We start from the raw sequence: 27,777 nt of genomic DNA, 5'->3' as shown, positions 1-27,777 counted from the left end.
GTCAGTCCTGGAAGAACCATGGAGCCTATTCAGAAAGGGGTGAAGAGCATTTTGAATTTAGATTTAGAAGGCCCGATTACATCCAACTGGGGAGAGTGGTTCTCAGGCCTCGGCATGGATCTGAAGCCCCTGGAGACCCTCACACACAGATGGCTGGGCCCCACCCCCGAGCAGCTGCTTCAGGAAGAAGATCCGACCAGAGTCCATGTGTTTTTTTCCGAGCTCCCAGAAAGCTGGTGCTTCATCCACCCTTTGCTTTGAGAAGCACCACTGCAGACTGCCGGGCATGGCGCCCTGAGAGCAGGCAAGGGCCCAGCTCAGAGGGAGCAAAGGAGGGCTCCCGGAGGTGCAGCTGTGTTGTCATGTTCCCGAACGTGATTGCTGAGGGAGGGAGGGAGGAAGGAAGGAAGCAGTAACCAGGCTGGGCTTTGGGGAACACACCTTAAAATGGAGCTCTGCTCTGAAGTTATTCTCAATCAGATGCTCCCCCTGGTGCTCGATCCCGTACCCCCACATGGGTCCACAGTACACGGTCTTAAAAAGCAAGCACTTTCCTAAAACTCATCAGAAGCTACAATGTTCTCCTGGTTTGCCCGGCATTTGCAGAGAAAGCCACTCAAGGGTTTGGGGGGAGGTTTGGTTTTGTTTCTATCTTGCTAAAGGAAGCTATTGCCCTAAAATAAACCTGGAAGATATTGTGGATGAAGTCAAATCTTTCTTCCATGAAAAGCATCTGGTATCCTGACCTTATCCGAGAAGCTCAGGACTTACACCCCCCCCCACGCCCCCCCCACCCCCCCCCCCACACACACACCCCCGCAAGCTGAGCGCTGTGTGACCATCTGACCCCAGCCACCCTTCTCACCCATAGCTCCCTCGGGCTAGGTCAGCCTGGATGCCCCGCCCTAACTACCCCCCTTAGGTATGGACTACCCATACCCCACAGAGCTCCCTGGAAACTCCATCCTAGCAATAACAAAAGTTTTACTGAAACAGAAAAAGATATAACTGAAGGTTCTGGGTAGACATTGAAGTCCAGGAGGGGTCCCCGCTGAGACCCTAGATAACAGTCTCAACATCTTTGTGTTATTTTTATTTTAGTTGTTTTCTTTATGTAGTATTCAGATGTCATACCCTTCCATAGTTAAATAGCTTTTTAAAAGAACTGTATATACATCATCACAATCAGTTCTAATGCTCCCTCCCCCCACATTCATTGTTTGCTCCCCAAATCCCCTCTTCCTCCCCACTCCTTACACCCCCACTTCTCCCATAAGCCATTGCATCAGGTATTGTTTCTGTGCATCCACTCCTCCTGTGCTTCACAAACTGGGAAGCCAACACAAACAATAAACAAAAACAAGACAAAATGACAAGAAGAAAATAATAATAACATAAAGATAAAAATAAAGAGTAAAAAAGAAAAGACGACCATCATTATTTGAAAAGCCAGAAAAGAAAATCCTGTCATGGAACAAGTGAGAAATACTTGAGCCTAGAGCAAATTCAGTTTGGGTCAAGAGGGAGGTCAGCTGACCATGTACCATGTATCACATTATACAATCCATGATCATCAAGTTTACAATACTCTCTGTCTGAGAGCAAAGCCATTTGAGGCCTTCACCTGTGGCTACAGGATCTGCCAGAGGCTCAGTCTGACTAGCTACTCTGCAGATGGATTTTGGGCTCCCACTGCCTCCATAGCCTTCTACAAATTAGGTGTTCATAATTTAAGCTCTGATATTTTCCCCTTCGTCGTATTTGAATTTTGTTATTGTCATCTTTGGATCACACCGGCAGGTGTGCTTCTTCAATGTGCACCTACTAGAGGCTCACTTTAGATGGCTGTTTGCATACAAGCCTTTAAGACACCAGACACTATTCCAATTGATAGCCTGGCACCATCTGCTTTCTTCACCACACTTTGCTGCCGTAGCACCCTTATCCTCAGTGACAGCGTTATGGAGGTTAATATTGAGTAGAGCCATGTTATAAGAACTCGCTCTTCTTGCATGGGCTAGAATTAAACAGGAGCCCAGAATCAATGTGTTTGTCCCGGGTTATGAAGAACTCTGACTTTGGCTGTCCTATTATGACAAAAACAGAAACCAACAAGAGCAACAAAAAAACAAAAGGCAGAAAAAATAAAAAACCAAAGAAACAAAAAAGGAAAACATTTTCAAACATCCCCTTGGGATATAAGACGATTGTATTGATAACATCAATAATTTATCCAATGACATAGAATTTAAGATACTGTTGATATGGGGAGTTTTTTGTTCAACTGCAAGCTACAATGTGTTCATTGTTGCTTAGTACATATTGATTTCTTAATTGACTGAGATCTGTTTACACTGAGCATGGGGATTGGTGCTAGGGGAATTTTCCTGTTTTATTTCTTATAAGAGTAGATCCTTGCCTAGGAGATGAAAGCCTGCCATATTATTATTGCAGGGGAGCACTGAGGTACTAAATACGTGGTGTTTCTGGGTCCCCTTTCATTGGACACCCACTAGCCTCATCACCTCAAGGGAACACACTCACTCTCCCCAAAACAGATGTTCACTCTCACCAAACAGGAAACTCTTCAATCACAAAGTATTCCCTGACAGCCCTCTGGAACAGAGTGCCTGGGCTGGCACAACCATTCAACTGTCCCTGCCAGCCAGGACAACGTTGCTGTGTGCTTTTCTCCACTAAACTCTTCCTAAGTGCAGCTGACAGTTCTGCTCCATTTCTGTGTAGCTCTGCTATTCCTTGCCCCGCTTTTAACCAGGCCTGGGAGGGTTTCCAGCACAGAGCTTCTGTGTCCAAAGGCCACAGCACCCCTCTTAACCGTCATGAACTTGGAAGCCACAAGCCACAAGGCTCAATGTTCTGGATTTGATAGGCCAGCCCATCTCTGTTCCTTTGCCATTGCCAAAGACTAGCCACACCTGGCAAAATTACCAGACTCTCACAGGCAAGCAACACCTTATTAAACCCGTAGAGGTCAATTTCCAAAAGCAAAGATCCAGAGGTCATACATGGGAGCTCACAGCACCACAGCTGTGAGTCTGCCAAAGAACAGAGGCCCTATGGGAGATTTCACACATCATCCTCTGTTACTGTCTTGGGCTTTTATGCTAAGCATGAATATAAACTTCAACTCATCCATTCTTCCTCCATTAGAAAACAATGGAAGTGGTGACAATTCGGGGTATTTGAACAAGGGTTGGTGGGGGTGGGGTGGATCCTGCGATTCGATTTGCTCTCAGTGTACTGGAAAGATTCATGGACAGGCTGCCCACCACTCCTCCGCCCACCCCTACCCTGACTGTACAAGCTAGTTTTTGTGGAAAGGTTTAAGTTTTAAAGGGATGACTGGGGAAACCTGCCTGCCTGCCGGCCTCTCTCTTCCTGCTTCCTCCTCCAGGCACCTAAAGGAGATTTCCGAGCTGCAGACCCAGCAAAAGCAGGAAATTGAGGCCCTGTACCGCCGCCTGGGCAAGCCGCTGCCCCCCAATGTGGGTCTGTTCCACACGGCACCCCCCACTGGCCGCCGGAGAAAAGCCAGCAAGGGCAAACTGAAGGCGGGGAAGCTACTCAACCCCCTGGTACAGCAGCTCAAGGTCGTGGCTTCCAGCACAGGTCGGCATGGGGTCCTCTTGGCTGGCCTGTGGGGCAGGGCTGGGTAGAAATGCTGCCTGGGAGGTGGTGTGTGCGCCCCAGTGAGCCTGGGAAAGGAGCCACCGAGCGGCTGTGGCATTCTCCAGGTCCTGGGAGAGGATCGGAGGCTGCTTCTTCCCAAGTTTCTTTTTTTCCTAGCTGAAAGAGACATTGTAGGTTGGGGCCGGCCGGGGCATCGTCTCTGTGTGGAGAGAGCAGGTTGTAAAAGGCCAGTCTGCATGGTCTCTGCAGAGCTGGACCCCCTGCTGCTCACTACTGAGGGCCAGAACCGAGGTCAGGCCTCTTCCTCTGCCCTCACCCCAGTGAGCTGTGTCTGCGGGCCCCCAGATAGGTAGGCTGATGAGTGAGGAGCCTCCGCTCTGTGTGTGATGGGGAAGTCCGCTGGCCGGTCCTCCCAGCCGCAAGAGACCAGCATCTAATACCTCAGGGGTCTCATAAGCTCTCCTGTGGCTACTCCTGCTCTGCTGGCAGCAGTGCCAGGACTCTGCTGATACAGGGGCATGGGAGCCCAAGCCACCGAGGGGCAGTTAGCAGCGCTCTTGTGCCAAGCCCTTCTCTCTGTGTTGCTGGGAGCGTGTAGTCTGCACTCCCAGGAATGCGTGAGGGTTGTAACTTAGGTGCCAGTTCTCCTCAGGGCCGGTTCTGCAGCTAGCAGGGGAACCAAAGGATGACACACACAGGCCCACTTGGCATCTAAGTGCAAGCGACAGCAAATCACAGAATGAGAATTTCTTACTGCCGACTTGTGACTGGTGGGGAGACTGTGACCGCTCCTCTCCTCTTCCCAACACTCCCCCAATGGGATGGGGCTTCTGTGCCCATTGCCCAAGGACAAGAGAGCTTCCCCAAGGTCACCCAGCAAACAGCAGGGGGACAAAGACGGGCACTGCCCTGGCTTTCCCGCCAGTGGTGCCTCATCGCGCCTGTCACCCTCTCTCCTCGCCCAGGTCATTTGTCAGACTGCAGCAGAGGCCCTCCTGCTAAGGACCCCACCCAAGGGGGGGCAGGGCCTGCTGCAGAAAGCCCAGCGGTGCCCCCGGCTCCAGACCCAGGTGGCAAGGCAGTCCACACCCAGCAGCCCTGCTCCGTGAGAGCCTCCCTGTCTTCCGACATCTGCTCCGGCTTAGCCAGTGATGGAGTCGGAGCGCATGGCCAAGGTGATTCCCAGCTCTCCCCTCTCCAGCATGTGCTAGCCCAGGGCGTCAGTGGTGTCCCCAGGAGGGCACCAGTGTGTACAGGAAGGTAGGGTTGCAGCCAGTCTGCCGAGTGATCCCAGAACTCTCCTTTGAACGCAAAGAATGTTGCCGCCCAATGATCACCCACTCTTGTTATGAGTGGCTCCAAAGGAGGCCATGCTTGGCTAGCATGGGCCCAGGGGAGCCCCCCAGGACCCTGAGGTAGAGCCGAATGACCAGGAGAGGAGTCAGCCGGGGGAGTCAGGCGGAGCACCGCTCCTTTTGGTTGCAACGGTTGCTTGTCCCTGGCTCACCGACCCTGACCATCCCCGGAGTGGAGCCAGCAGAGGTTTAAACACCTGGGCCTTCTGCTCAGGAAGGTGGCTCGGAGGAAGGCCAGGTGGCTGGGGCGGGAGATTAACCTGGAGATGGAAATGCTCTCTCTTCAGCGCTGCCATGGGTGACTGCAGCTGCTTGATAAAATGCTCACCCACTCTCTTCGCCACCTCTATCCAAAGAAAACTCTGTGATTCTGATGAAGGTGCCACCCACCCCACCTCACCTCGGGGAGCTTGCTTCTCTTCTGCTCCTACTGTTGCCTCCTTCCCATTATGTGGTCAGTGGCTTTGGTCCTCTGGGCTGAGCTAGGCGCAGCCATGGAGGTTAAGTAACACAGCTGGTGTGACTGGTGGTGTGGTAGGACATAGAGTCGCAGTGACTTATACTTGATAAGTGTCTCTTTGTTTTCTTCCCTCTATATTCATTTGCAGGCTGGACGGTTGCCCACCAAACGTCTGAGAGAGTGGCCTATAAATCTAGTAGCAAACCTCGTGCCCGATTCCTCAGTGGACCTGTGTCTTTGTCCATCTGTCTGTATTTGTTCTTTTGTATTTTATCACCTCCTATCCCTTGGTTTCTCCCCCTTTTCTATCTTCATTGGCACCTTTGATGCATTTGGCAGGTGCCCACCCCCCCTCGCCCTTTCCCCATGAAGCTCACTCATCACTATCAAACTATCAAACGAAATAATCCCAAGCCTCGTCCTTTGGACGATGGCTTTCTTTCTGTCGACAGAGACTCGTGTGCATGCTTCTAACCGTGTCTGGGCTCCAGAGCACGTGCAAACACCCTGCCTCTTGGCCAGGGCACTCCATCTCTCAGACATACCAAGGTCCTCTGTATTTTGTCACTCATTTTTTCAATTTTTTTTTTATGTTGGACGTAGTTTTTTTTTTTCTGTTGCAATTGTGGCAAATATACATGTCCGCTGTCCCCAGTTCCAGCGACAACAAAAAGACAACCCCAACCATCTCTAGACGCATGGTGTTTTTCACACATGTTTGGACTATGAAGACATGCATGTAGCAAGCCGATACAATTCTAGAAGGTCACTGGAGGGTATAACTTCTGTACCAGGGCTGTATTACAACAACTTACAGTACTGTTTCTCCCTGTTGCCCCACTTCCTGCATGTGGGAATGCTGAGGGGACGGTGCTCCAGCTAGAATGTTCTAGAATGCCTGCTTCTGCCCTGATAGGAGATCTGACTCCCCGCCTGCCCTCTGGGTTGCCTCCCATGCCCTCCAACCCTAAAAGAGATGATTGCCAACCGAGAACCATGGCCCTTCCTTCAGAGGGATTCTGGCCCTCTGCCCTGCCCCGAGTCTTCTAGCTGGAGCACTTCACTCAGTGTATTTTCCTATGACTCATGTGACCTCAGAGATGAAGTCAATGCAGCAGTTCCTTAAATCTCTTTCTTAAACCCACTTCCCATCTTCCGCAGACACTTTGCAACATCCCCGTTATTCCATGTTAAGCAACGGCACCCCTACATGGGGCCATCCCAGCTGTGCTGTTCATTTTTAACCCTCAGAATTATTGGCAAACTAATCCAAAATTGTAGTGTTTTCAGGATTTTATTTTTAAACAGAAAAAAAATCAGCTTTTTAATCAGATGGACATGCGGGTTTGGGGCGCATGGCTTTTTGCTTGTACAATAAAGATACATTGTCCTTGTGGGGACCCAGAGGCCATGTCCACAGCAGACACTCATAAGTCAAGTGTGCATTCACATCCACCTGGCCACCCCATCCGAGTCCACGTGGCTCATCATCCTCCAGGCCAGACAGATCAAAGGCACAAGGACCACTTAGAAACATTTAATACGCTCCAGCATTTCCACATTGAGACGGATGCCTTCTTATCCACTGAGTTGGGTGTCCCAAGTTAGCAGCCTTCGCTTGATGCTTAGCTGAGTTGTGGGAAGGAATGGAGAGACTCTCAGTTACAAGGTTCTCTGCAGGCCCCTCTGTTTCATAGACCTGGCCCAGCTCCCCTGCTCACCCACCTAACATGTATGTGTCCTTCCCAGTGGCTGTGAGTACAGGTTCCTTGGTGTGACCGCGGGTCTTGTGGGCTTCTGGGACTGTGACGTCTGCAGAGCAGACGGTGCCTGCTTTCACTGCCAGGGCTCCTAGGCCTTGATGGAAGCAAAGCAGAGCAGACAGGCGTGCTCCTAGGAACTGGGTGACAGCACCAGCAGAAGTCGCATGATACACTGCTGAGATTGTAGTCACTCTACCTTGCCACTCACGCATATTGTTGTGAAGGGCTTTCGTTAATGGACCACTCAGGATCATTCTGAGATTTTAAAAAATGTCTTCATTGAGGCATGCATAGGCAAAAGACCCACTATTTTCTCTGTGGGCAGGAAGGAAAGAGGAAAAGCAAGGCTTAGGAGCCCCCAGGCAGGTCTGGGCCCCAGTGAGGACACTGCTCGGGCTGCGGGCCCTGCAGGCTTACTGGACTGGCAGGCAGTCAGCGGCTGGGTTACGGTGCTCGGATGATCTTGCTGGGGTTCCCAGCCGTACCTCTTGTAGGCAAGTTGTGGTTGAGTTGTTCTTCTCTGGTTGTGTTCCTGCCCTGGGCACCCCTTCGGTGCAGCTTTGTGGACTCAGAGAGTATGCATACTTGGCCCCTAGTCTGAGGCCTCCTCTCCTAACTCTGCTGCTGCACTGGGCAGTGACTTGGACTCCCTTGTGTTGCCCGAGCAGTACCATGGCGCCCCACCTTTCACTGAGCACTCTATGCTCATTCCTCGGCCAACCCTGTAGAGGACCGGGCTTCAAGCGAAGGGGACTGTGGCCTTGACACTTCAGAAGACTGAAGATGAACCTGAAGAATGGGGCTAAGCTGACAACTCCAAAGTTACCATCTCAGGAACTCACATGGGCAGTTCTACCTATCCTACCATCAGGTCACTATGAATCAGGATCAAGTCAATGGCAGGGATTTGTATCTATATCAAGGAAGTTAAATGAAGATGGATGGCTATATCTTGATTTGTGGCACCCCTACTTCCTGAAAGAGAATAGACACCATTCGAGAAAATGTTTTTAACTCTGAAGTCTCGAAAGCTCATGGTTCTAGGAAGCACAGAGCTGAAACACCTTGGGGCAGGGGACTCAAGGCTGGGTTGGCAGGAGTCTCCGTGCCCAGTATGGAGCTACATCAGAGCATCAGACAATTCTGGGAGGTTCCTTGGTGTGGAGGTCCTCGGAGCCAGGCCATGCTGACCAAGAGGGGGCATTTTCGACAGCATGACCACTTCCCTCTCTCCGTGAAGCAGAGAGCCTGGAGGGCAGTCACGGTGTGTCTGGGAATGTTGCGCACAGCAGGCAGGACAGTCCCTGGGAAAGACACAGACTTCACTCCACCACAGAAACCTTGCAGCCTGCTTCTCTCTGCCCTTGTCCTCGTGCACATGTGCCACATGACCATGAACGCTGATGATGCAAGATCCCTGCCCAGCGGTTAGTTAGGAGAACACAGGAACACTAGAATCCTGGAGACCTCAGAAAAAGTGGTCTAAAAGAAGCAGAACGGAATCCTGGCTTGTTAGTATCCGTCAGAATCTTTTGTCCAACCCCTCTGGCCTCCCTTCATTTTATCTCATTGAACCAGAACTCAACACTGATGTCCTTCCTCCCATGTGGGAAGCATTTCGTATGGCGTGTGTCTGTCGGCATATCATGGACACCACCCACCTGCTGGGGAGATGTACGTGTTGCTAGGATGCTAAGCAGCGTTCAGCAAAGCTTCCACACAAAGGAGGAAAGCCAGTGGGCTGTTTCTGACAATCAGCCCATGAAAACCCTATGACACAACAGTCTGATCTGCAGTCCCTCGAGGGGACAGCACGGGACTGGATAGGATCGCTTTATTCTCTTGCACCTTGGAAGCTGGCTGGACAGCAGATAAGTAGATCACTGCCACAACAGGCCTCCACATCCTGTCCCTGGGGGCTTTTAGTGCTCTGGGACCTTCCAGTTACCCCCATCCCTCTCTGCTTCCCTCTTGCTTTCACCTCGGAGCAGTATCTAACCTGCCCTGAAACGGTCTCCCTGGGAAGAGGTCGCAGAGCACACAGTTGAGGGAGCTTAGCAGCCTTCCCTAGGTCTTTGTGTGGTGTGATGAGGGATACCTGTGGTGGGGGTGATTCGAAGCTGCACAGGACCCAGTGTCCCCTTTGACCCCATCATATCTTGTGGCCCTGGCACATGCAGGTGTGACCACTACCACGTGGGGCCACTGGGCAGTGAATGTGCCATGCATCCAGTACTAAATCATACCTGGGTGAGTTGAATCAAGCCCTGCCTCCACTTACTTCTTCATGACAACGTTCAGGACTGTCCCGAGAGCCGGGTGGCTTAATCTGTGGAAATACTAGCTGGTGCTTTGGCAACGGCACACACCATTTCCCTCCGGTGCCAGAAACAAGCATCCACTGTCTAGGCCAGGGTGAAAATGGAGCTGCTGGAAATGAATTTAGCTCATCGTGGAGATGAACAAGGGAGACACTTGGCTTAAATGTGGGGCCAGTCCTTTGAGGAGGGTGGTGGCCTGAGCCACCTGCCGGGAGTAAACTGGCCTTGCATTTTCCTGAGAGATGTCCCCTGCTGGCCACCGGGTGAACTTCATCAGTACCTGAACACAGGGATAGAAAGCAAACGTGGTGAATTGCTCAGGGCCTGGCTTGCTTTCTAAGCAATCTGGACCAGTCACAGGTTCCTGGTTTGAAGAACTCATATACTTATGACATCCTCTGCACCACTAGCCAAGGGTTGAGTCATGGTGTTCAGGCGAGGAAAGAGTGGGGCTGTCTGTTAACACCAAGAAGCCTCTGTCTGTCTGTCCTGGTGACCCACTCTCCTGGACAACTGAAGGGCAGAATGGAGCAAGACTTCACTAGAGAGAGACCTGGATGAGCAATGGACTTCACATGGGGCCAATAGCTAGAGGTGAGACCACCTAAAACCTGTTTGATGGATGGGTTTTCTTCAGACATCTGCTGGACAAGACATGGAGAAGATTCACTTTAGGAATGGCATCAACCATCACCTCAAGAGAGGTACATACATACATACTCCCTGCCATCGGATAGATTCCAACTCATAGCTACCCTTTCAGCCAGGGTAGAACTGCCCCCTGTGAATTTCTGAGACAGTGAGCCTTTACAGCAGTAGATGGGTCAGTCTTTCTCCCACAGAGCAGCTGGTGGTTTTGAACTACTGGCCTTAGGGTTAGCAGCCCAATGCACAACCACGATGCCACCAGGGCTCCTGGGGAAGTTAATAAATCTCCAAAGAGCTGTCTCCAGCCCCGCTGCCTGAGCCCTCAGAGAAAGCTTGGCTGAAGTGGCTGTGGGTTGTTGGGAAGGCCTTTGGGTCAGGGTAGCAGGAAACCCTGCACAAACATCTTGGCTTTCTCACGGAAACCAGAAGACCAAAATATCAGTTGAAGTTGTTCCTCATGTTGGTATGACTTGTTTTAAAACTTCTGCCTTGTGAGCTGCCTTGTGACACCATGTTGCAGGAGCCTGTGCAGTTTCTTACCGGGGAAGGATGTGAGCCAGGTAGAATGGGGCTTTTCAACAAGAGATCCACCAAGTGGTGAGAGATGCCCAAGGTGGGGCTTAGACAATGTGGGGTAGCTCCAGGGTAATCTCAGGGCCTTCCTGGAGATAGGTAGGGCTCTGGTCTGTGGAAAGGCCCCTGGTCCCAGGTAGGCGGTAACTACCTGACTCAGAACTATAACTGACCTCATTGTCACAAGGCCGGCATCCCTCAGAGTTTGTATGTATAGCGCCACCTGCTGAGCAGGGCCACAGTGACCCATACCCCTGGTCATCCCAAGGCCTATGCACAAGAAAGAGCTTCACCACTTCTATTGACAACAGCAGAACATGGTGTCCTGTTAAGTCTGTCAGTCTCCCCAGAATGCTGAGTGTATGTCTCAGCATTGCACATGGACTAGGACTCCCTCTAGTGGCTTCAGTTGGTTAGCTAGCACACAGAAAGGCCTGGTCTACCTTTGTTTCTCTGGTTAACTTGGTAGGCATTAGAGCTAGACACAGAGCATCTGGTTGCGCCAGACAATCTGGCTCCGTTGCCCAGCCCAGTAAGCAGTCGCTCAGTCTTTAGGCCGTCAGTTCAGTACAGTCTTGAAGAGACACAGCACCACCACAGTGAGAGGGGAGGTGGTCACTCAGCCCTGTGCCTCGGCACACCCCATGTAGAATGGGTGTCCAGTCTCAGCCTGTAGGATACAAGCCACAGCTTCCCAGCCACTCTGCAGCTAGCCCCAGAGTATTCTTCATTCCTAGTGGGGTCTCATATCACACAGACTAGTGGAGGACTCCACCTCTCACTATCATCAGCATGCCTGGGTATCTCCCAGCTGGTCCTACACTTTTATTGTCACTTGAAAGACTCCTTACCTTTTCCCTGGATAAGACACAAAGACTATCGTAAGAAACAGACTTGTTTTAAAAGCTAACTCAGTTTAAGCTAGATCTACAGGTTCAGAAAGCACAGCTCTCCCCTGTGCTTAGAAGTCTCTCAAGGAAGCTGAGCTGACAGTCCCCAAATGGCAGGAAGTGAAAACCTTCCTGGCTAATAAAGGTGCATGCCACTAGTTGCTATTACGTTTCCAGAAGTAAAGAAACAGCCCTTTCTACCTTAGCTAGAAACAGCCCTTTCCATTCCAGACTGAGGGAGGCAGGCAGGCAGTCTCCAATGCTGTGCGATTCTGCCCTCAGGACGCACATCCACCTGAAGGAGAATAGAGTGGCGGGTCACAGATATTCATCATGTGAGCCCTCCCCACATCTGAAAGGGGTGTGGTTGGCATTCACAGCCAGCATTGGCATCTTCCAGGAAAGCCCCTCCCACCACCCCAAATCTAAAAAAGTGTGGTATGGGACAGGTGTTTGCAGTGTTGAATTTTCCTCAAGAAACTCTTCCAACGGAGAGAGAGTAGGGTGAGGCTAGTGTTCGTGGTAAGAGCGTCTGTCCTTGGGAAGTCTTTCTGTGGGGAAGTATGGAGTAGACATGCACAACTATTTTGGTGAGTTCTTGTAAGGAGATTTTGGGTGCTACTGGGCCATGCTGGGTGACCTTGGGGAAAGGCCAAGCCTGTCCTTGCCAGAAACTCAACCCCATATATTGTCTGTGTGCTTGAAAATCGGGTTACCACAGCTGAGGAGTTAGACTCCCTGCCATTGATTCGTTTTCCGACTCATAGTGGCCCTACAGGACAGAGGAGAACTTCCCTGTGGCTCTCCGAGACTAAATCTTCACATGAGTACGAACCTCTGCCTCTCTCCTGTGGATCAGGTGGTTTCGAACTGCTGACCTTGCTGTTAGCAGCCCAGTGCATACCCGCTATGCCACCAGGGCCCCTGGGGAATAATACATCCATAGCTTTCTGTGTGGTCCAAGCCCTAGGAGGCGGAATGTTCTCAATGACAGTGCCACCCAAGAAGGGGCCTGAGGACCACCTGGCAGGAACACCTAGGAAAAGGGACACTCACATTTCCCCCTAGGTGACAGCACTGACTTGCTGTGAGTCAGTGCTCCGAGATCCTGGAATGGCCTCTACCCTGCAAAACAATGTATCATTTTGCACTTGACCAACTGCGGCATGAGGCTCCGCAGCCCGGCAGAGCCTGCGCCTGGTCCCCGCAGGGCCCCCCTCAGGGACTGTCAGGGGTTTTCTGCCTCAACCAGGGGGACTCCTAGGAGCCTTCTGTGTGAAAGCCAACCATTGTTATCCGCCTTTTTCTTTCTCTCTTTTCTTTTTTTTTTAAATATGCTTCTAGAGACAAACACTTCAACCTGAAATTTGGAAAGCTTGAACTTGGCATCTATTCCTCTTCCAAAAAGCTTGTATTAACTGCACACTAACTCGGGGCTGCCCCGTCCTTTCTGGTTGGGGGTTGGGGGAGGTGTCTTCTTCTCTCTGCACTGCTGACTTTTTGTCTGTTCTTCCTTGCATAAAGATGACTTGTGCTTAAATATGCTAGCTTGTCCCGAAGGTATGGACTGTGCGCCTAACTGTGTGTCTTCTATCGTTTTTCTTCCCCTGCAGGGTCAGCCCTGAAACGTCTCTGCCTAGGCAAAGAGCACAGCAGTAGTAACTATCTGGGTTTCTTACCTGCTTTGCATTCTCTCATCGCACGGGCTGTAGATAGCTAGCGCGCACGGGGCTTCCTCCCGCCTGAGAACACAGAGGCAGGGCCGGCCAGCACGGTGACAGCTCCAGGCCTCCTTCGCCAGCCACTTGCTTGACTTCTGCCTGCGGAGCAGCTGCCCCATGCTCCCTGCAGCCATTCGCCCCCCCCCCCCCCCCCCCGTGGCTCCTAATGTCTGCAGTCTCTTCCCGCCCCACTTTCCAGACTCATCCTGCTTTTGAACATGCAGACTCCCAGTCATGAATTGGTCCTGTTCCATTCCCTTGACGTGCTGAAGCGGAGTGCTTCCTAAGAGGAGAGCCGTCCTGGATCCCTCGGCCCCTCGCCTCTCTCTCTTGTGCGCTTCCTCACACTCCCCTCCCCGCCTTCCCTGCTTCTCCTTTCTGGCTGAAATAACTCCATGTAAGAGCTCATCACTAATTTGTAGGTGTCTGTACCTCTGCTTTTTCCATCGCTGTCCGCTAAAGTAGATTACATTTCTAAACCGTTTGTTTGAAGAGATGGTCACTCGTTTATATATATACATATATATTTTTTAATGTGGAAAGGTCAAAATGTTTGCGCATTCAAAACTGCAAACCGGAAATTATGTGTGTGGGGGGGCTAGAGGAGGCACAGTACACGTCCTGTTGGGTCATTGAAGTGGTCAGTCAGTCAACTAGCCGCTACGGCCACCTGCTGTGCAGTACTCGGAGTAGCCTTCCAGCCTGCTGTGCGGGCAGATCCCCGGGGGGCCCCCCTGTCAGGGAAAAGGACGCATTCTGGGTCTTGAATGCCAAAAACCCGGGGGCATTAACATTCATTGACTACCCTGAAATAATCTTTAAACTGTAAGCCAAAAGTATCCCCTGCCGTCTTCTGAAAATCAAACGAAAGTCTAGCTCAATCATGTTAAGAGGCCTGCTTAGAGCACTGTGCTCTTTTATGAAATGTCTATATGGTATCCAAGTGCAAACTGCAGCTGGAAAAATACCGCGGACCCCTGGGACAGTGAGTGAATGGTAGTGGAGGAACACAACACAGAAGAGAGGCGAGGGCGTCTTCACAACTTGAAGAACTTGGTCAATGCCCCTGAATTATCAAGTAGAAACTTGAATATCGATGTATGCTGTGTTGTGTATCTCCTCAATAATAACAACAAAACATTTTTAAATGCTAAAAATTCATGGAATGCAAATTAGTCTGGCCTGTGTAAAGCATTTCCCTTTAGGCGAGGGATTGGTTGTACAGATGCATTCTTACATCTCCTCGGCACGCACGTGCTAGCCCAATGCACAGCTGAGGATGCAAACACCGAGAGAGCCTTAGCAATGGGGCCTCCCCTGCGATCACTTCCGGCCACACACGAGTCCCCAGGGATCCAGAGGGAACTGCAGGGAGGCAGCTGCAACAGAGGCGGGCCATCCACACCCATGGAAATGCCTCACCATGGCTAAACCTGGGTGTCATCTTTCAATCCAGACCACCTCTTGAAGCAAGGTGTTATCTGACCTAAGTGAGACCATTATTGCTGCCATCACGTAAGAAGAACAGGGGCTAGCCAGGTGGTTCGGGCACGTGTCGCTTAACCAACCCTGGCCTGTGTGTGACTCCCTAGGGTCCTCCACAAGCAGCCTGGTCCCGGCCCCCGAGCTGGGCCCCCAGCCCTCCGCGCAAGTCCAGGCACAGGTGAACAACAGCAACAACAGAAAAGGCACCTTCACAGATGACCTGCACAAGCTAGTGGATGAGTGGGCCAGCAAGACGGTGGGCACTGCCCCGCTGAAGCCGTCGCTCAACCAGCTGAAGCAGTCCCAGAAGCTGCAGGACATGGAGGCCAAGGTGGGCCTGACCCCAGCAGCCAAAGAGGTTCAGACTGTAAGTGGGGTCAGGGGAGGGGGTGTCACAGAGTAGCGTTAACATCAGGCAGCAGGCACAGCATTCTTAGACTACCGCCTGCAGGCAGTTTGCTAAGTTCTTAGCTCATTTTCCAAACGCCTCTTCTCGATCACCCCATGACTTAGGTTTCCCCACTTTATAGCTAGAAAATATTAAGTGGCCTGCCCCCATTCCTACAGATGCCAGATTGGAGGGCAGGGAGTCACCTCCCCAGGTTCGGCCGAACCAGCCTGAGGCCGTCCAAAGCGGGGGTGCAGCCTGGTCTAACCTGTGCCTTTTCTCTGCCTACACATTTCCGGCCCTTCCCAGGAAAACTTAGAATTGTGGGGGCTTCGGCTTCACTGCTGGGGAGAATGTGGGACAAGGGTTGAGCTCACTGTGTTTTTATATCACATTCATAAATGAAAATGACCTATAATTTCCTTTCTCTTAATATCCTTAGGTTATGTAATGCAGTGATTGTTTATATCAGGATTATGTCAACTTCACACCTAAATGGGGGACTAGGCCCTCTTTTCCAATTTTCAGGAGATATTTGTGTAAGATTTATGTTTGAGCTTAAAATATTTAATGAAATTCATTGATGAAGTCGTCTGGACGAAGGATGTATTTTTTGTTTGTTTCACATATGGGAAGATAGTCTCTTATTTAGAAAATTTTCAAGGTATAAAAAAGTTGAAAATTCTCTAATGAATTCATGTGCTCAGAATCTTCTGTAACTGGTATTTTGCCATTTGTTTTGTCTCTCATCCTTTACCCCTGACAGTAAACTTTTTATTAGAAATTCAGTTTCTTTGTAATTTTAGTTCCGTTGGATTTTGTTTTCTCTTAGGATCATTTTATTGCATTCTGCTTTTCTAATAATTCTTCCATTTCCTCTAAGTTTATCTATACTCATATTTTCAAATTAATTGCCATAAAGTTATTCACAATACTTTCTTCTCTTTTTAAAATTTGCAAGATTTGCAGTAATGTCCTCTTATCTATTTAGCGAGCTCTTTCCTACGTAGTCTCCTTTGTGGTTTACAAATTTCATTAACCTTCTCAAAGAACTCAACTGGACTTCTATGATACTCTTTATTGTATGTTCGAGTGATGTCTTGTTATTTCTTTTCTTCTATCTTTGGGTTAATTTTGTTGTTCTAGGACATTTATTGAAATATGTAGTTCATTGAACTCTGGCCTTTCTTCTTTTGTAGTATGTGCATTGAAGGCTACAGATTACCTCTAGTGGTTTTAGCTGAATCCCAAAGTTTTGATGTATAGCTCTTTCATTAGCATTCAGTTCAACATGTTTTGTAATTTCCACTACAATTTCTTCTTTATCGTAAATAGTTATTGATTAATTATATTTTTGCTAGTAATTTTAAACTTAATTCCAATGTGGTGTTAAAAAAAACCTTTTATATGATTTTAGTCCTTTGAAATGTGTCGGTCTTACTTTACGTCCCCACATGTCAGTCTCTGTAACTGTCCTTCAGAAATTTGAAGTGGGTCTCTTTATCCCCATTTCCACCCTATTCGCCTCCCACAAACCACCCTTTTTCTCTTCTTAACTACTGTAGAACCCTCTTACAGGCAGATTTACATCAGTCTGACTCATCTCAAATCCATTCTTCAGGGAAACCCTATCATTCTTCCAAACAGTGCATGATCCCTACAATAGCCACCACAGCCCTGCGTGATCTGCTTACTGCTCTGCTACCTGGGCCCCAACCCCACGGACCTTCTTTAAATTCATATACTCATCAGGTCAGCTGTGCGAATTCTGTGGTTCAGATCTACTTTATCATTGCTGACTCCTTTGTGTGTTTGTGCACTGTGTATTTTGTCAGTTATTGAAAATTTCCACTGTGGTTGTTTATTTCTATTAAAATTTGGTCATTTTTGTTTTATATATTTTGAAATTGTTATTAGGTGAATTCATATTTAAATTTATGATTTCTCCCTTGTGAGTCAAACTTTCACAATTATGAAGAGTTCTTTCTTATGCCTTCTGACTTACAGTCAACACCGGCTGAAGTTGCTACACCTACCCCTCCAGGCGGTCTGCTATTATTTATATGGTGTGTGCTTTTCGTCTTTTAGTTCCAAGCGTTGCATATCATATGCTTTAGACGCATCTTTTTTAGACAGCATGTATAATTGGGCTTTGCTTTATTTTTTAATCCTAGTTGAAAATCTTTGTCTTGATTAGAATATCAGTTTGTTTGTATTTAATGCGTTTATGTATTTTTGCTTGAATCCATCACTGTACCGTTTGTTTTCTATTTGTCCCACCTATTGGTTTTCCTTTTCCTCTCCTTTTGCTTTCCTCTGAAGTCGTGGCTTTCCACTGCATCGGCTTGAGTCCAACGTAGAGCGACCTGTACAGAATTTCCAAGACTGTAAATCTTTACAGGAGAATACAGCTTCATCTTTCTTTGTATTGGTTAAGTGTATTTTGTTGTTTATTTTTTTCTCCCATGACTAGCTTGGAAGCTTTCTTTTCTCTCACTATTCAATTATTGATTACCCTGTTATAACATCTATCTTTAAATTGTCAAAGTCAAGTGGCTGCAACAAGGAGCTCAAACATGAACATTTGTGAGGATGGTGTAAGACTAGGCAATGTTTCATGGTTATACATCAGGTTAATATGAGTTGGAACTGACCCAACAACAACTAACAATAGCGACGCCAATTTTTTATCCCTTTTCCAAGGGCCATAAAACATTTTAACTACATTTTCTCCTACCCTGACTTATTTTTTAATTTTATATAATTTTAAAATCCCACAATACATTGCTGTCCAATGATTATTATTTTGCATGTGTTTGCTTATTTAGCATCTGGATAGTTCCTTCTTGTCTCCAGTCTCCCATTTAGGATGATTTTCCTTCAGAATTTCCTTTCCTGTATGTCTACCAATGACACTTCTCAGGTTTTATTTGTCTAGAAGTATCTTTATTACATTGCCATTCTTGGAGGATATTTTATATCAGTATATATCCTGATATTTTATATCAGGATTCTAGGTTGGCAGTTATTTTCTTTAAGCATTTAAAAATGATCATTACATTATTATTTGGCTTCCTTATTTTTGTTGAAAGTAAGCTGCCAGTCTGCTTGCTGCTCCTTTAAAGTTGATAACCCTCTCCTCTGGCTTTTAGTAATTCCATTTCAAGAAATTCTTTATGCAGCCCCTAGGAATAGACTTTTTGTTTTGAAAGTTTTTCTGCAACAGACTCATCAAATATTTATTACAATCATTAAAAATAAAACCAAGAAAATTCTTTGCTATTGAGTCTAGTTTGACTCCACAGGACAGAATAGCACTGCCCAAACGGCTTCCTAGGATGTATGGTCTTTATGGGAGCAAACAGCCACATCTTTCCAAAACAAAAAGCTCAAAACGCAAACTTAGTGCCAGCGCAGCAATTCAGACTCACAACTCCATAGGACAGGGGAGACTTGCCCTGGTGGGCTTCCAAGACAGGAACTTTTCATAAATAGTTTTACTGGCATATACTGCACATATCATACAATTTAATCATTCGATCATATTAAGAATATTTGTGCAATCTTCACCACAATCAAGTTCAGAACAAAATCTATTTTCTTTTCTTACTCATTGTTGCCAGCTACCCAATCCCCCACCTCTCAGTGGTTCTCAACCTGTGGGTCGTGACCCCCTTGGGGGGTTGAACAAACCTTTCACAAAGGTTGCCCAACTCATAACAGTAGCAAAATTACAGCTATGATGTAGCAACAAAAATAATTTTATGATTGGAGGTCACCACAACATGAGGAACTGTATTAAAGGGTTACGACATTAGAAAGGTTGAGAACCACTGCCCTAGGCAATTCTATCCTGGATTTCTAATGCAGAAAATCATGCAAAACACAAACAGGAAGCAAGCAAACAAAAAACCAATAGCAATGACTAGATAAGACATACAACAAGTCAATGTGAAAGGAAGCAGAAAATATTGAAACTGAAACTTTAGAATGAGTCAAAGGGGAGATCAAAAGATAAGGTATCAGATTTTAACCGAACTACATCTGCCATAGTTGACTTTACAATATCCTCCAATAGCAAGGTTACTCACATCCCTGGACTGTGGTCAGAGAGGACTCACTGGACGCTGGCTCCATGTGTGGACACTGCAAATGGATTTTGACCTTCACTGTCATCCATAGCCTTCTGCCAACAGGGTGCTCACAATTTAAGCTCTGATACCATTCCCTCCTTCAGGTTTAGATTTCATTGTTTACAATCAATGGATCGCACAGGCTGGTATGCTTCTTCCATGTGACGCCTCACTTAGATAACTGCTTGTTTTAAGACTAATCCTTTAAGATTTCAGACACTATTTTTTCTGATAGTCAGGTATCACCACCTGGTTTCTTAGCATCCATTTCTTCAGTGAGCTCTTCATGAAGGCAAATACTGCGTATGACCTTGTCATAAGAACTAATTGTTCTTAGATTATGACTATAATTAAGTGCAAGCCCAAAATCCATTCATATAACTATGGTTTATGTATGTCTCTTATTCACTTCAGAGATATACTTATCTTTTTTATGATAGAGAACATACTCAATCATCCCCCTGGGCCATAAGGTAATTTTACTGGTAGTGTCATGAATGTAGCCAATGACATAGAATTTGAAACAATGTTGAGAAAAGGAAATTATACACGTTTAGGCTGGCTTCAGTTTGAAATGCATGAATTGTTGAATTGTACATATTAAACTCTTAAGTGACTGGACACTGTTTACACAAACAAAACTCTCAATAACAAGCATTCACAAAGGCAGAGCCATGCCCACCAGAGTCATACGTGTCATAACAAAGCAAGGAGTGCCATTCATTTAGCACTCTCGAAGAAAAAGATCTGAGCCAAAGTCTAACAACTTCCAGTTGCATAACCTTGAGACAGCAGTCATTTGCTTCTTCTCATACGAGGATGTTCCAGCCTTAAATCCAAGCAAGTATGTTGGTTCCTTAAATTGGCTACATGTGAGTTTAAGAAAGAGCCTAGTTCTCTAAGGGGTTCTCTGCATCGATGAATCCTTCTGAGATGGCCAGTGAAGCATGAGGTAGGGTGGCACAAGTTCTCCTATTTTGTTCTTCTTTTCAACAGGTTCTTTATATATCCCGGGCCTCTTTCCATTAGGTAGTCTTAAGATTTTTGTAATATTAAGTTTTGCTTTGTGGCCTACCATGATTTAGTCTAGAATGTGTATGTACCGTGTGCACTAGAGAAGAATACATACTTTGTCCTTGTCAGGTGAAGTCTTCTGTATATATCTAGAAGGTCAGGCTTGTTGATTGTGTTGTTTAGCTTTTCTGCATTTTTATTGAATTTCTTTCCTGATGATTTGTCTTTCCTTGAGAGTGGTGTGTGGAAGCCTCCTACTATTATTGAGTTGATTATTTCTGCATTCAACTTTGTAATAATTTGATTGCTGTATTTCCAGGATCTTTCATTAGATGCATTTATGTTAAGGGTATATATTCCTGGTGTATTGTTCTGTTAATCATTACGCAGTGTCCATTCTTATCTCCTAATGTTATTTGCCTTGAAATCTATTTTATCAGAGATTAATATTACCTTGCCTTACTTCTTATGGTTAAATCTTCCATTGGCTTGGTAGATTTTTCACCATCCTTTGAATTTAATCTACTTTTTTATTTGAATTTAAAGTATATCTCTTTTGGGCATCCTATAAATGTGTATTGTTTTCTAAACCAGCCTGCTACCCTCTGTCTCTAGATTGGTGCATTTAATCCATTGACATATGCTGGTTTTGTTGCTGTCATTTTGTTGTGTTTATGTTTGCTTTCTTTCCTTTTTTTATTGTGTGTAGTTTTATTGGTATCTTTGTTCCTCCTCTATTTCTGTTTTTTGTTTTGAGTTTAGTTTTTAGTGCCACTTTCATTATATTGGTTTCTTGGTGGTGTTGTCTTGTCTGATGCTCATGTTTGTCTGCTGCTGTTGATTCTCTATCCATAGTGATTGGGTTAATCTTTTTTGTAATTCTGGTCTTGTTTTTATGAATTCTTTTACTTTCTCCTTGTCTAGAAATAGCTTTATTTATTTCTCCCTTGTATTTGAGAGATTGTTTTGCTATATACAGGATACTTTGTGAGCATTGTTGTTTCTTTCATAATGACATATATCTGACTCCATTGTCTTTCTGCCTGCATAATTTCTACATACATGTCTGAGCTTATCCTTAACAGTTTTCCTTTGTGTGTGACTGTTCTTTTATTCTTAGTTGCTTTCCGAGTCTATTTTTTTCTTGAAATTGTGTAGTGTGACTATGATATGTTACAAGGTTTTTCTTTGGGGATCTATTCTATTTGAAGGGTATTCCAGTGTCTTGGATAGTTATTTTCTCCTTATTTGTGATATGGGGGAGATTTCTATGATGAGTTCTTATAGTATATTCTCTGTAGATTTTGTTTGTTTGTTTCTTCTTATTTCAAGATCTCAATGAGATGTAGATGCTCTTCATGGTATCCCACACCATTCTCGGACTTTTTCTAATTCCTTCATTTTTCTGTTGAGTGTTTCTTTTGTCAATTGTAGTCAATGTCTGTGAGCTCACTGATTCTATTTTCCTTTTCTTTCATTCTATTCCTCAAGTATTTTACTATGTTGCTAATTCTATTATCTCATTGTTTATCTTCTGGGCTTCCTTTTAATTTAAGGATTTTAATTTTTCAATTTCTTCTGCTGTTCTCATGAGTGTTCCCCACAGAGCTTGAAAGGGCATAAACATCATTCTTCTGAATTCTGTGCCTGGTAGTTGCAGGGCCTCTTCTTCCGTCTACTCCATTGGGTTTGAGTGATTTTCAGCTGTGTTTGTCTTTTTCATTTGGGAGATTTACTGTGGTTGACTGCTGTTTCCTCATTATCATGCAGCTATTAGTGCTGTGTGAGCAGATAAGTTGTGTAGAGGTATTGGCTTCTGTCTAGAGACATGGGATTGCTGACATAGGAGCTGGAAGAAATAGGAGCTGGTGAAATGGAGAAAAGGTAAGAGAAGTGGCAAAAGTGGAGGAGAGAGAGAGAAAGTAATGATAGTAATAATAAGTGACTGTTTGGATGGGCCACAGATTTGTAAAATTATTGGCAAAATATATATTTAAGTGAGGTGATTAGAATTCATAAGTATCATGAAAATATGAGGAAAACTGAGGGATCAGAAAGAGATAATGAGTGGATGTTCTGGGAGATGAGGAAAAAAGAGGCCGAAGACTCTAGTGTAGCTTGGTGTGGGTGCTGATGTCCTGTTGCTATAGCAGTATGAATGTGGGTTTTCCAGTGCCATGGGGGTGAGGGAGCCCTTGTTTGGGTGGGTGTGCAGGAATCCACCGGCCTGCCTGTTTTTCCCGGGTTGGATGTGTATTCTCATGAGGATAGGGTGGCAGCAGAAGCAGTTGCCAGAAGAGGAAGTAGAAAAGAACTAGAAAAAAATCATAAAAAAGTATTAGAATAGAACAAAATGCACAACCAAAGAAAAATTTTTAAAAAACTAAAACCACCTTGTAGGTAGGGGTTCCTGCTCCTTTGGTAGTGTTAGAGTGTGTGTGTGTGTGTGTGTGTGTGTGTGTGTGTGTGTACTCCATGAGGGATATGGGGCACACGAGTTGGGGAGGGTACCAGAGAATTAAGCAGGAAAGAAGGCGGAAGGGAAGATAAATGGGGAAAGTGAACTATGGCTACTGATCATGCCTGTATAAAGCTGCCCATGCAGTCTACTATCCACTAGAGTCCTCAGAGGCCCTTGAGGTAAGGGGTTCGGCTGGTTAGGTTGTCTCAAGGGCTGAAGAAATCAGTGCCTGGGAGGAGTAGGGGCAGCCTCACAGAAGCAGCTGGTCCCTCTGGTCCATGTTAAAGGGGAGTCTGTGAACAGGTGTTGCTGCTGTCCCACTTAAAGAAGCTTGGATCTACTTAGCTTTTGAGTTGAATTTCTTGCAGCCCGGAAGTGCAGGATATCCCTCCTCGTGGAACTTCTCGAGTACTTGCTGAGATCTCCTCATGCTTGCTATCTGGCAACCATGTTCTCCTGTCTCTGCTCTTTAGTTTTTTGAAATACAGTTTTCAATTATTTTTGTACCCATGACATTTTTGCCCTAAGAAATCCTTGTCTCCTTCAAGAGCATGAAGTCATTTTCCTTTAATTTTTCCAGATGCATTATAGCTATTGGTGTCACATTCAGATTTGTGAACCATTTCAAATTCTGTGTGTAATAGGGGGTAAATGTCAAGGTCGACTGGTTGGTTGGTTGGTTGGTGTGGTTTTGTTGTTGTTGTTGTTTTCTATATCCATATCTAGGAAGATAGATGAGGTTTCCCATTGATTTTTTTTATTTTCTTTCTTAAAGCTTTAGAAATGCCACAGTAAGTGTGAATTGACTCAGGAGCAGTGCATGTTATATGCATATCTGTTTGCTCCAGTGCCTGCCTTTCCACATGAATTACATTCAACTTTCATTGAAAAATCAGATAGATAGATAGGTAGGTAGATAGATAGATAGATAGATAGATAGATAGATAGATAGATAGATAGATAGATAGATAGATAGATATGTAGGTCTATTTCTGAACTTACCATTTTGTTCCATTGAGCCATTCTTTTATTCCAGTGGCAATGGCATAATCTCTTAATTGCTATATCTTTCTATTAAGTTTAATGTCTGGTACTTGTTAATTAGTATTCCCCTATACATCTTAAAACATCCTCTCAGTTTCTACAAAATAGCTTGATGGGATTTTGATTGGAGTTGTGTTGAATTTGTTGAGAAATTGGGTGACATTTGATATATTAACAAGACTATGTGTTCTTTGAATATAGTGTCTCTCCTTTTATTTACTTCTTCATTTTCTCAGCAATTTTTGTAGTTTTTAATGCAAAGTGTTATACATCTGTCATTAAATTTATGCTTAGGTGGGTGATGTTTCAAAATGCTCATGTAAATTCCAATTTCCAAGGTTGTCTGTTTAATACATAAATAGGATTCTTTGGTCCCTCACATCTGCACTCTTGCAAAACGTGCTTATTAGGGCTAGAAACTGGTTTTTCTTTTTATTGGATTTTCTACATATACCACCTTGTCATTTGCAAAGAAGGAAGTTTTGTACCTTTCCTTTCCAAGTTGTACCTCTTGTTCCTTCTCTGGCCTTGCCTGTGCTTTCCAGTGCAATGCTGATTAGAAATGGGAAGAAGCCTTGGGAGCCTAGGGATTGCTTAGCCTTTCGCCATTGGCCAGACATTAGCTGTGGTGTTCTACAGCCGCTCTTCACAGCTCAAGAAGGTTCCCTTGGGGAGTGCTGAGTTCTGGCCAGTGCTTTACCTGCACCTTCCAAGTGCGTCCATTGCTCCCAACCCCCATTGTGTAAGTGAAGTAAATGATAGTGATTTCCTAGAACTAACTCGATCTGGTCATGATGATTATTACATTTGTACCTTGGTTACTATTGCTGGATTTTATTTGCCAACATTTTGTTTAGAATGTTGAAGGCTCTTTCTCGGTCTTTATCTTCTTTTTCTCCTCATGCTGGGTTTTGGTGCCAAGGCCTTGCCATTCACGTAGGCCAACAGTGGTCCTCGCCATCTTCTTGCACTGTGAGCAGCTTCTCTGCCCTCAACCCTGCCTCTCAGGCCCCAGACTCCCTGGGCCTGCACCGAGACACCCGTTGACTGCTGCCTGCCTCCAGGGGGCTCAGGGCTTTCCTTAATCTCACCAACTGTTCAACCAGGTCTTTTATGCCAACCCTCCCTGTACCTCAAGGCCCAGGCGCAACTGGCACCAGTGGCCAGCTTTCATGCAAAGTAAGGCTGCTGTTTTGCCCTATTTCACCTGCCATTCCAGTGTAAGCCATCAGAGGGTGCCAATCTCACAGCAGGTTTCAGAGTCCACCCTCCCAAAGCTGGAAGCCCTGCCTGGGACCAGAGGCCACTCAGGATAGCCAGCTGACTATAGCCATGTGTAACCCTCGTATTCTTGTCCCCCTGCCTTGTAGGTGAGCAAACCAAAAGCAGAAGTGAAGAGGCCCTGCCTGACCCTTGGGCCAGGCCCCCTGTCCACTACAGTCATCCCTGGAACTACCCTGGTCCTGCCCATGCCCATGCCAGGTACTGCCCTTTCCATGTTCCCAACTCTGCTCTGTGCAGGGCCTCTGGGCCCATGTAGAGGCCTATTCTTAGCTCCCATGTCCTCAGGGTCCTGAATAGCTCAAATGGACCAGCTTCAGGGGTCAAGGCAGCCAAAATCTCATCCGGGTGCCAGGCCTGGGGGTATCAGGCTTCCCAATCCTCCCAACATACATGCAGTCCCCTCATCTATCCCTAAATTACAGATTACATAACTTTCTGCCCTGCCACTGGCCAGATAGAAAACTCTGAACATCACAAAGAGATGTGATGGTGATCTCACGTTAAAGCAACCTATCCTAGCTGCTTGGGCGCGGTGCCCACCCCACAGGGCCAATCTAGCTTCCACACCCCCTTCATCATGACAGGCAGCCCTGGGTATATCAGTAGGGGACAGAGAGGGAACGGTGTGTTCATGCAGTGTTTTCTTCCTTTCTGCTAGACACACTCTGAAGGCCCGTTCTTAAGGCATTCCTAAGTCCCAGTGGTGTGCACGTCCGGTACTTACTCTAGTTTACTGAACCGATCGTCCGGACATTGTCACGATCTTGCAAAATATGGTGCCCTGGAGTTAAGTGTTTCCATTCCCTACTGGGAAGAGATGTTTAAAAGAAGTATATGTTTCATCAATGGCTCTTGAGTTAATAGCCGTATTTCTTGTTTTAAGCTGCAAAGATAGGAATTGTTTACAAATTGGAAGCTAAATCAGACCTTCAGTTTTCTGTTGTAAGTGCCCCCCCCCCTTTTTAAGGAAAAAAATGAAATTGGTTATCTTTAGTATCGAAGAGTTGCAAATATTCAGCAAGCTCTGCTCAATCCTCAGAAAACTAGGTCTCTGGATTTAGCCAGTGATTAATGGAAGACAGATGGAAATACATTCTTAACTGGAGTATTCTGGCTGCTTTGCTTGAGCTGCCGTATGGCCATGGTTTCTCAAAGAGGACATTTTTAGCAGTGGCTGGTCTCTTAGAGAGGCTACAAAGAACCTGCTAGAAAATGCCAAGTGAACAAACAAACTCCACGTAACCCAAAAGCTGAGAGGCTGCCCTGGGCTTCGTCTCCTGTAGGGTGAAGGTGGGTCAGTGTGTGCGTGCGAGGCAGCCGCTGCGCTGCCTCTGGGTCCCGCCAACCCTCCTGCTGACATTTCTTTCTTTCTTTTCAACAATTTGCACCGAGGTCTGTGATCTCCTCGCCCACACCTCACCTTTGCATGAGCAGTATGCCCTTGGCCGCTGGCCTGCAGGTGGCCCTGTGGGCAGTCCTCCAGACTGACTTGCTGAGGGCCAGGCTTCTCTTCTGAAGCCTTCACTGGCCCTGATCCCAGAGAGGCATGAAAATGGCCCACCGTGGGCCTGGGGGTACAGTCGCCTCGGCTGGCGGAGCTGTTAGACCGCAGACTGCAGCCTCAAGCCGAGATGTGAATTGTACAGTTCTTTTGTATTTGGGAGTATTACTAGAACTGACTAAATCATTTTGGTTTAAGTGTATTGTCCCATTAATTTGGTTAGAATTGAAATCTCTAGGTGACTGTGCAGAATCTTCTGCCCGGGCCCAATGCTGCTGTTAAGATATTTATAGTCTCTGTATCGTGCACCCAAGTCTGTTTGGATTCGGAGTCATGTCTCTGTTTCATGAGTCAAATTGACAGCTGCTCTCACAAGCTGTCCTCCATCTCACACTGAACCTAAGGTTTGCAGTCTCGCACTATTAGTCCTTGCCTTGCACATGGGCAGCCGTAGCTTGAAATCGCCAAGAGACTGTGTATATGAAGGAGAAAAAATAAACTTTTGCTTGAAAACAGTGTGGGAAAAATTGTTTTCTTCCTCTTCTCACAGAAGAGCAGGCCATTCGGGGGCCTCTTAGGAAGGAGCAGAGCAGTGAGCAGAACTGCACTGGCCCTCCCGCAGGGGCCAAGCCAGCCATCCCAGCTGTGTGTCCACAGGTGTGCTGCCACCACCACCACCACCACCTCCACCCACCTTGAGGGGAAGGAAGCTGAAAATAAGTCTGGGGTGAGGCCAAGGATGGCAGAGGAGGCCTACTGACAGGGCAGTACCTCCATGGCCAGGTGCTGCCACCCTTAATTGCCAAAGTCCCAACTCTGCCTGTGGGTAAGGATGTAGCCCAGCAGCGACCTGTGCCCACCCCTCCAGCTCCCAGACTTGGCCAGCTTGGAGGTCCAGTTCTCCCTGAGCCTGACATCACAACCACGAGGAGCCTCCAAACATGTATTACATCTTCCAAAGGAGTGGGCCAACTGAAAGGCACCTATCACCCCGGGAAGGACTGCCGATCCCTCTGGAAACTTTTCCTGGGCCTGGGTCGGTTGGAACACGTAGAGAGGGTCACCTATGGGTTTCTCAAGGGATT

At 46.7% G+C, this 27,777-nt stretch overlaps 1 protein-coding gene across 1 annotated transcript in view; it reads left to right on the top strand.

Moving 5' to 3' along the window:
* WNK2 (WNK lysine deficient protein kinase 2) overlaps positions 1–27,777 on the top strand; it is a 187,288-nt gene that overhangs the window by 156,456 nt on the left and 3,055 nt on the right. Inside the window, 6 exon segments of the mRNA XM_075550857.1 lie at positions 3,416–3,630; positions 4,617–4,826; positions 5,615–5,713; positions 13,275–13,319; positions 14,975–15,234; positions 25,278–25,389. Of these exon segments, the coding sequence (XP_075406972.1) occupies positions 3,416–3,630; positions 4,617–4,826; positions 5,615–5,713; positions 13,275–13,319; positions 14,975–15,234; positions 25,278–25,389 (941 nt within the window).

This window comes from Tenrec ecaudatus, chromosome 5 (genome assembly GCF_050624435.1).
Source record: "Tenrec ecaudatus isolate mTenEca1 chromosome 5, mTenEca1.hap1, whole genome shotgun sequence".
Lineage (NCBI taxonomy): Eukaryota > Metazoa > Chordata > Mammalia > Afrosoricida > Tenrecidae > Tenrec > Tenrec ecaudatus.
The sequence above is the reverse complement of the archived record's forward strand: the minus strand, read 5'-3'. Positions and strand labels throughout refer to the sequence as shown.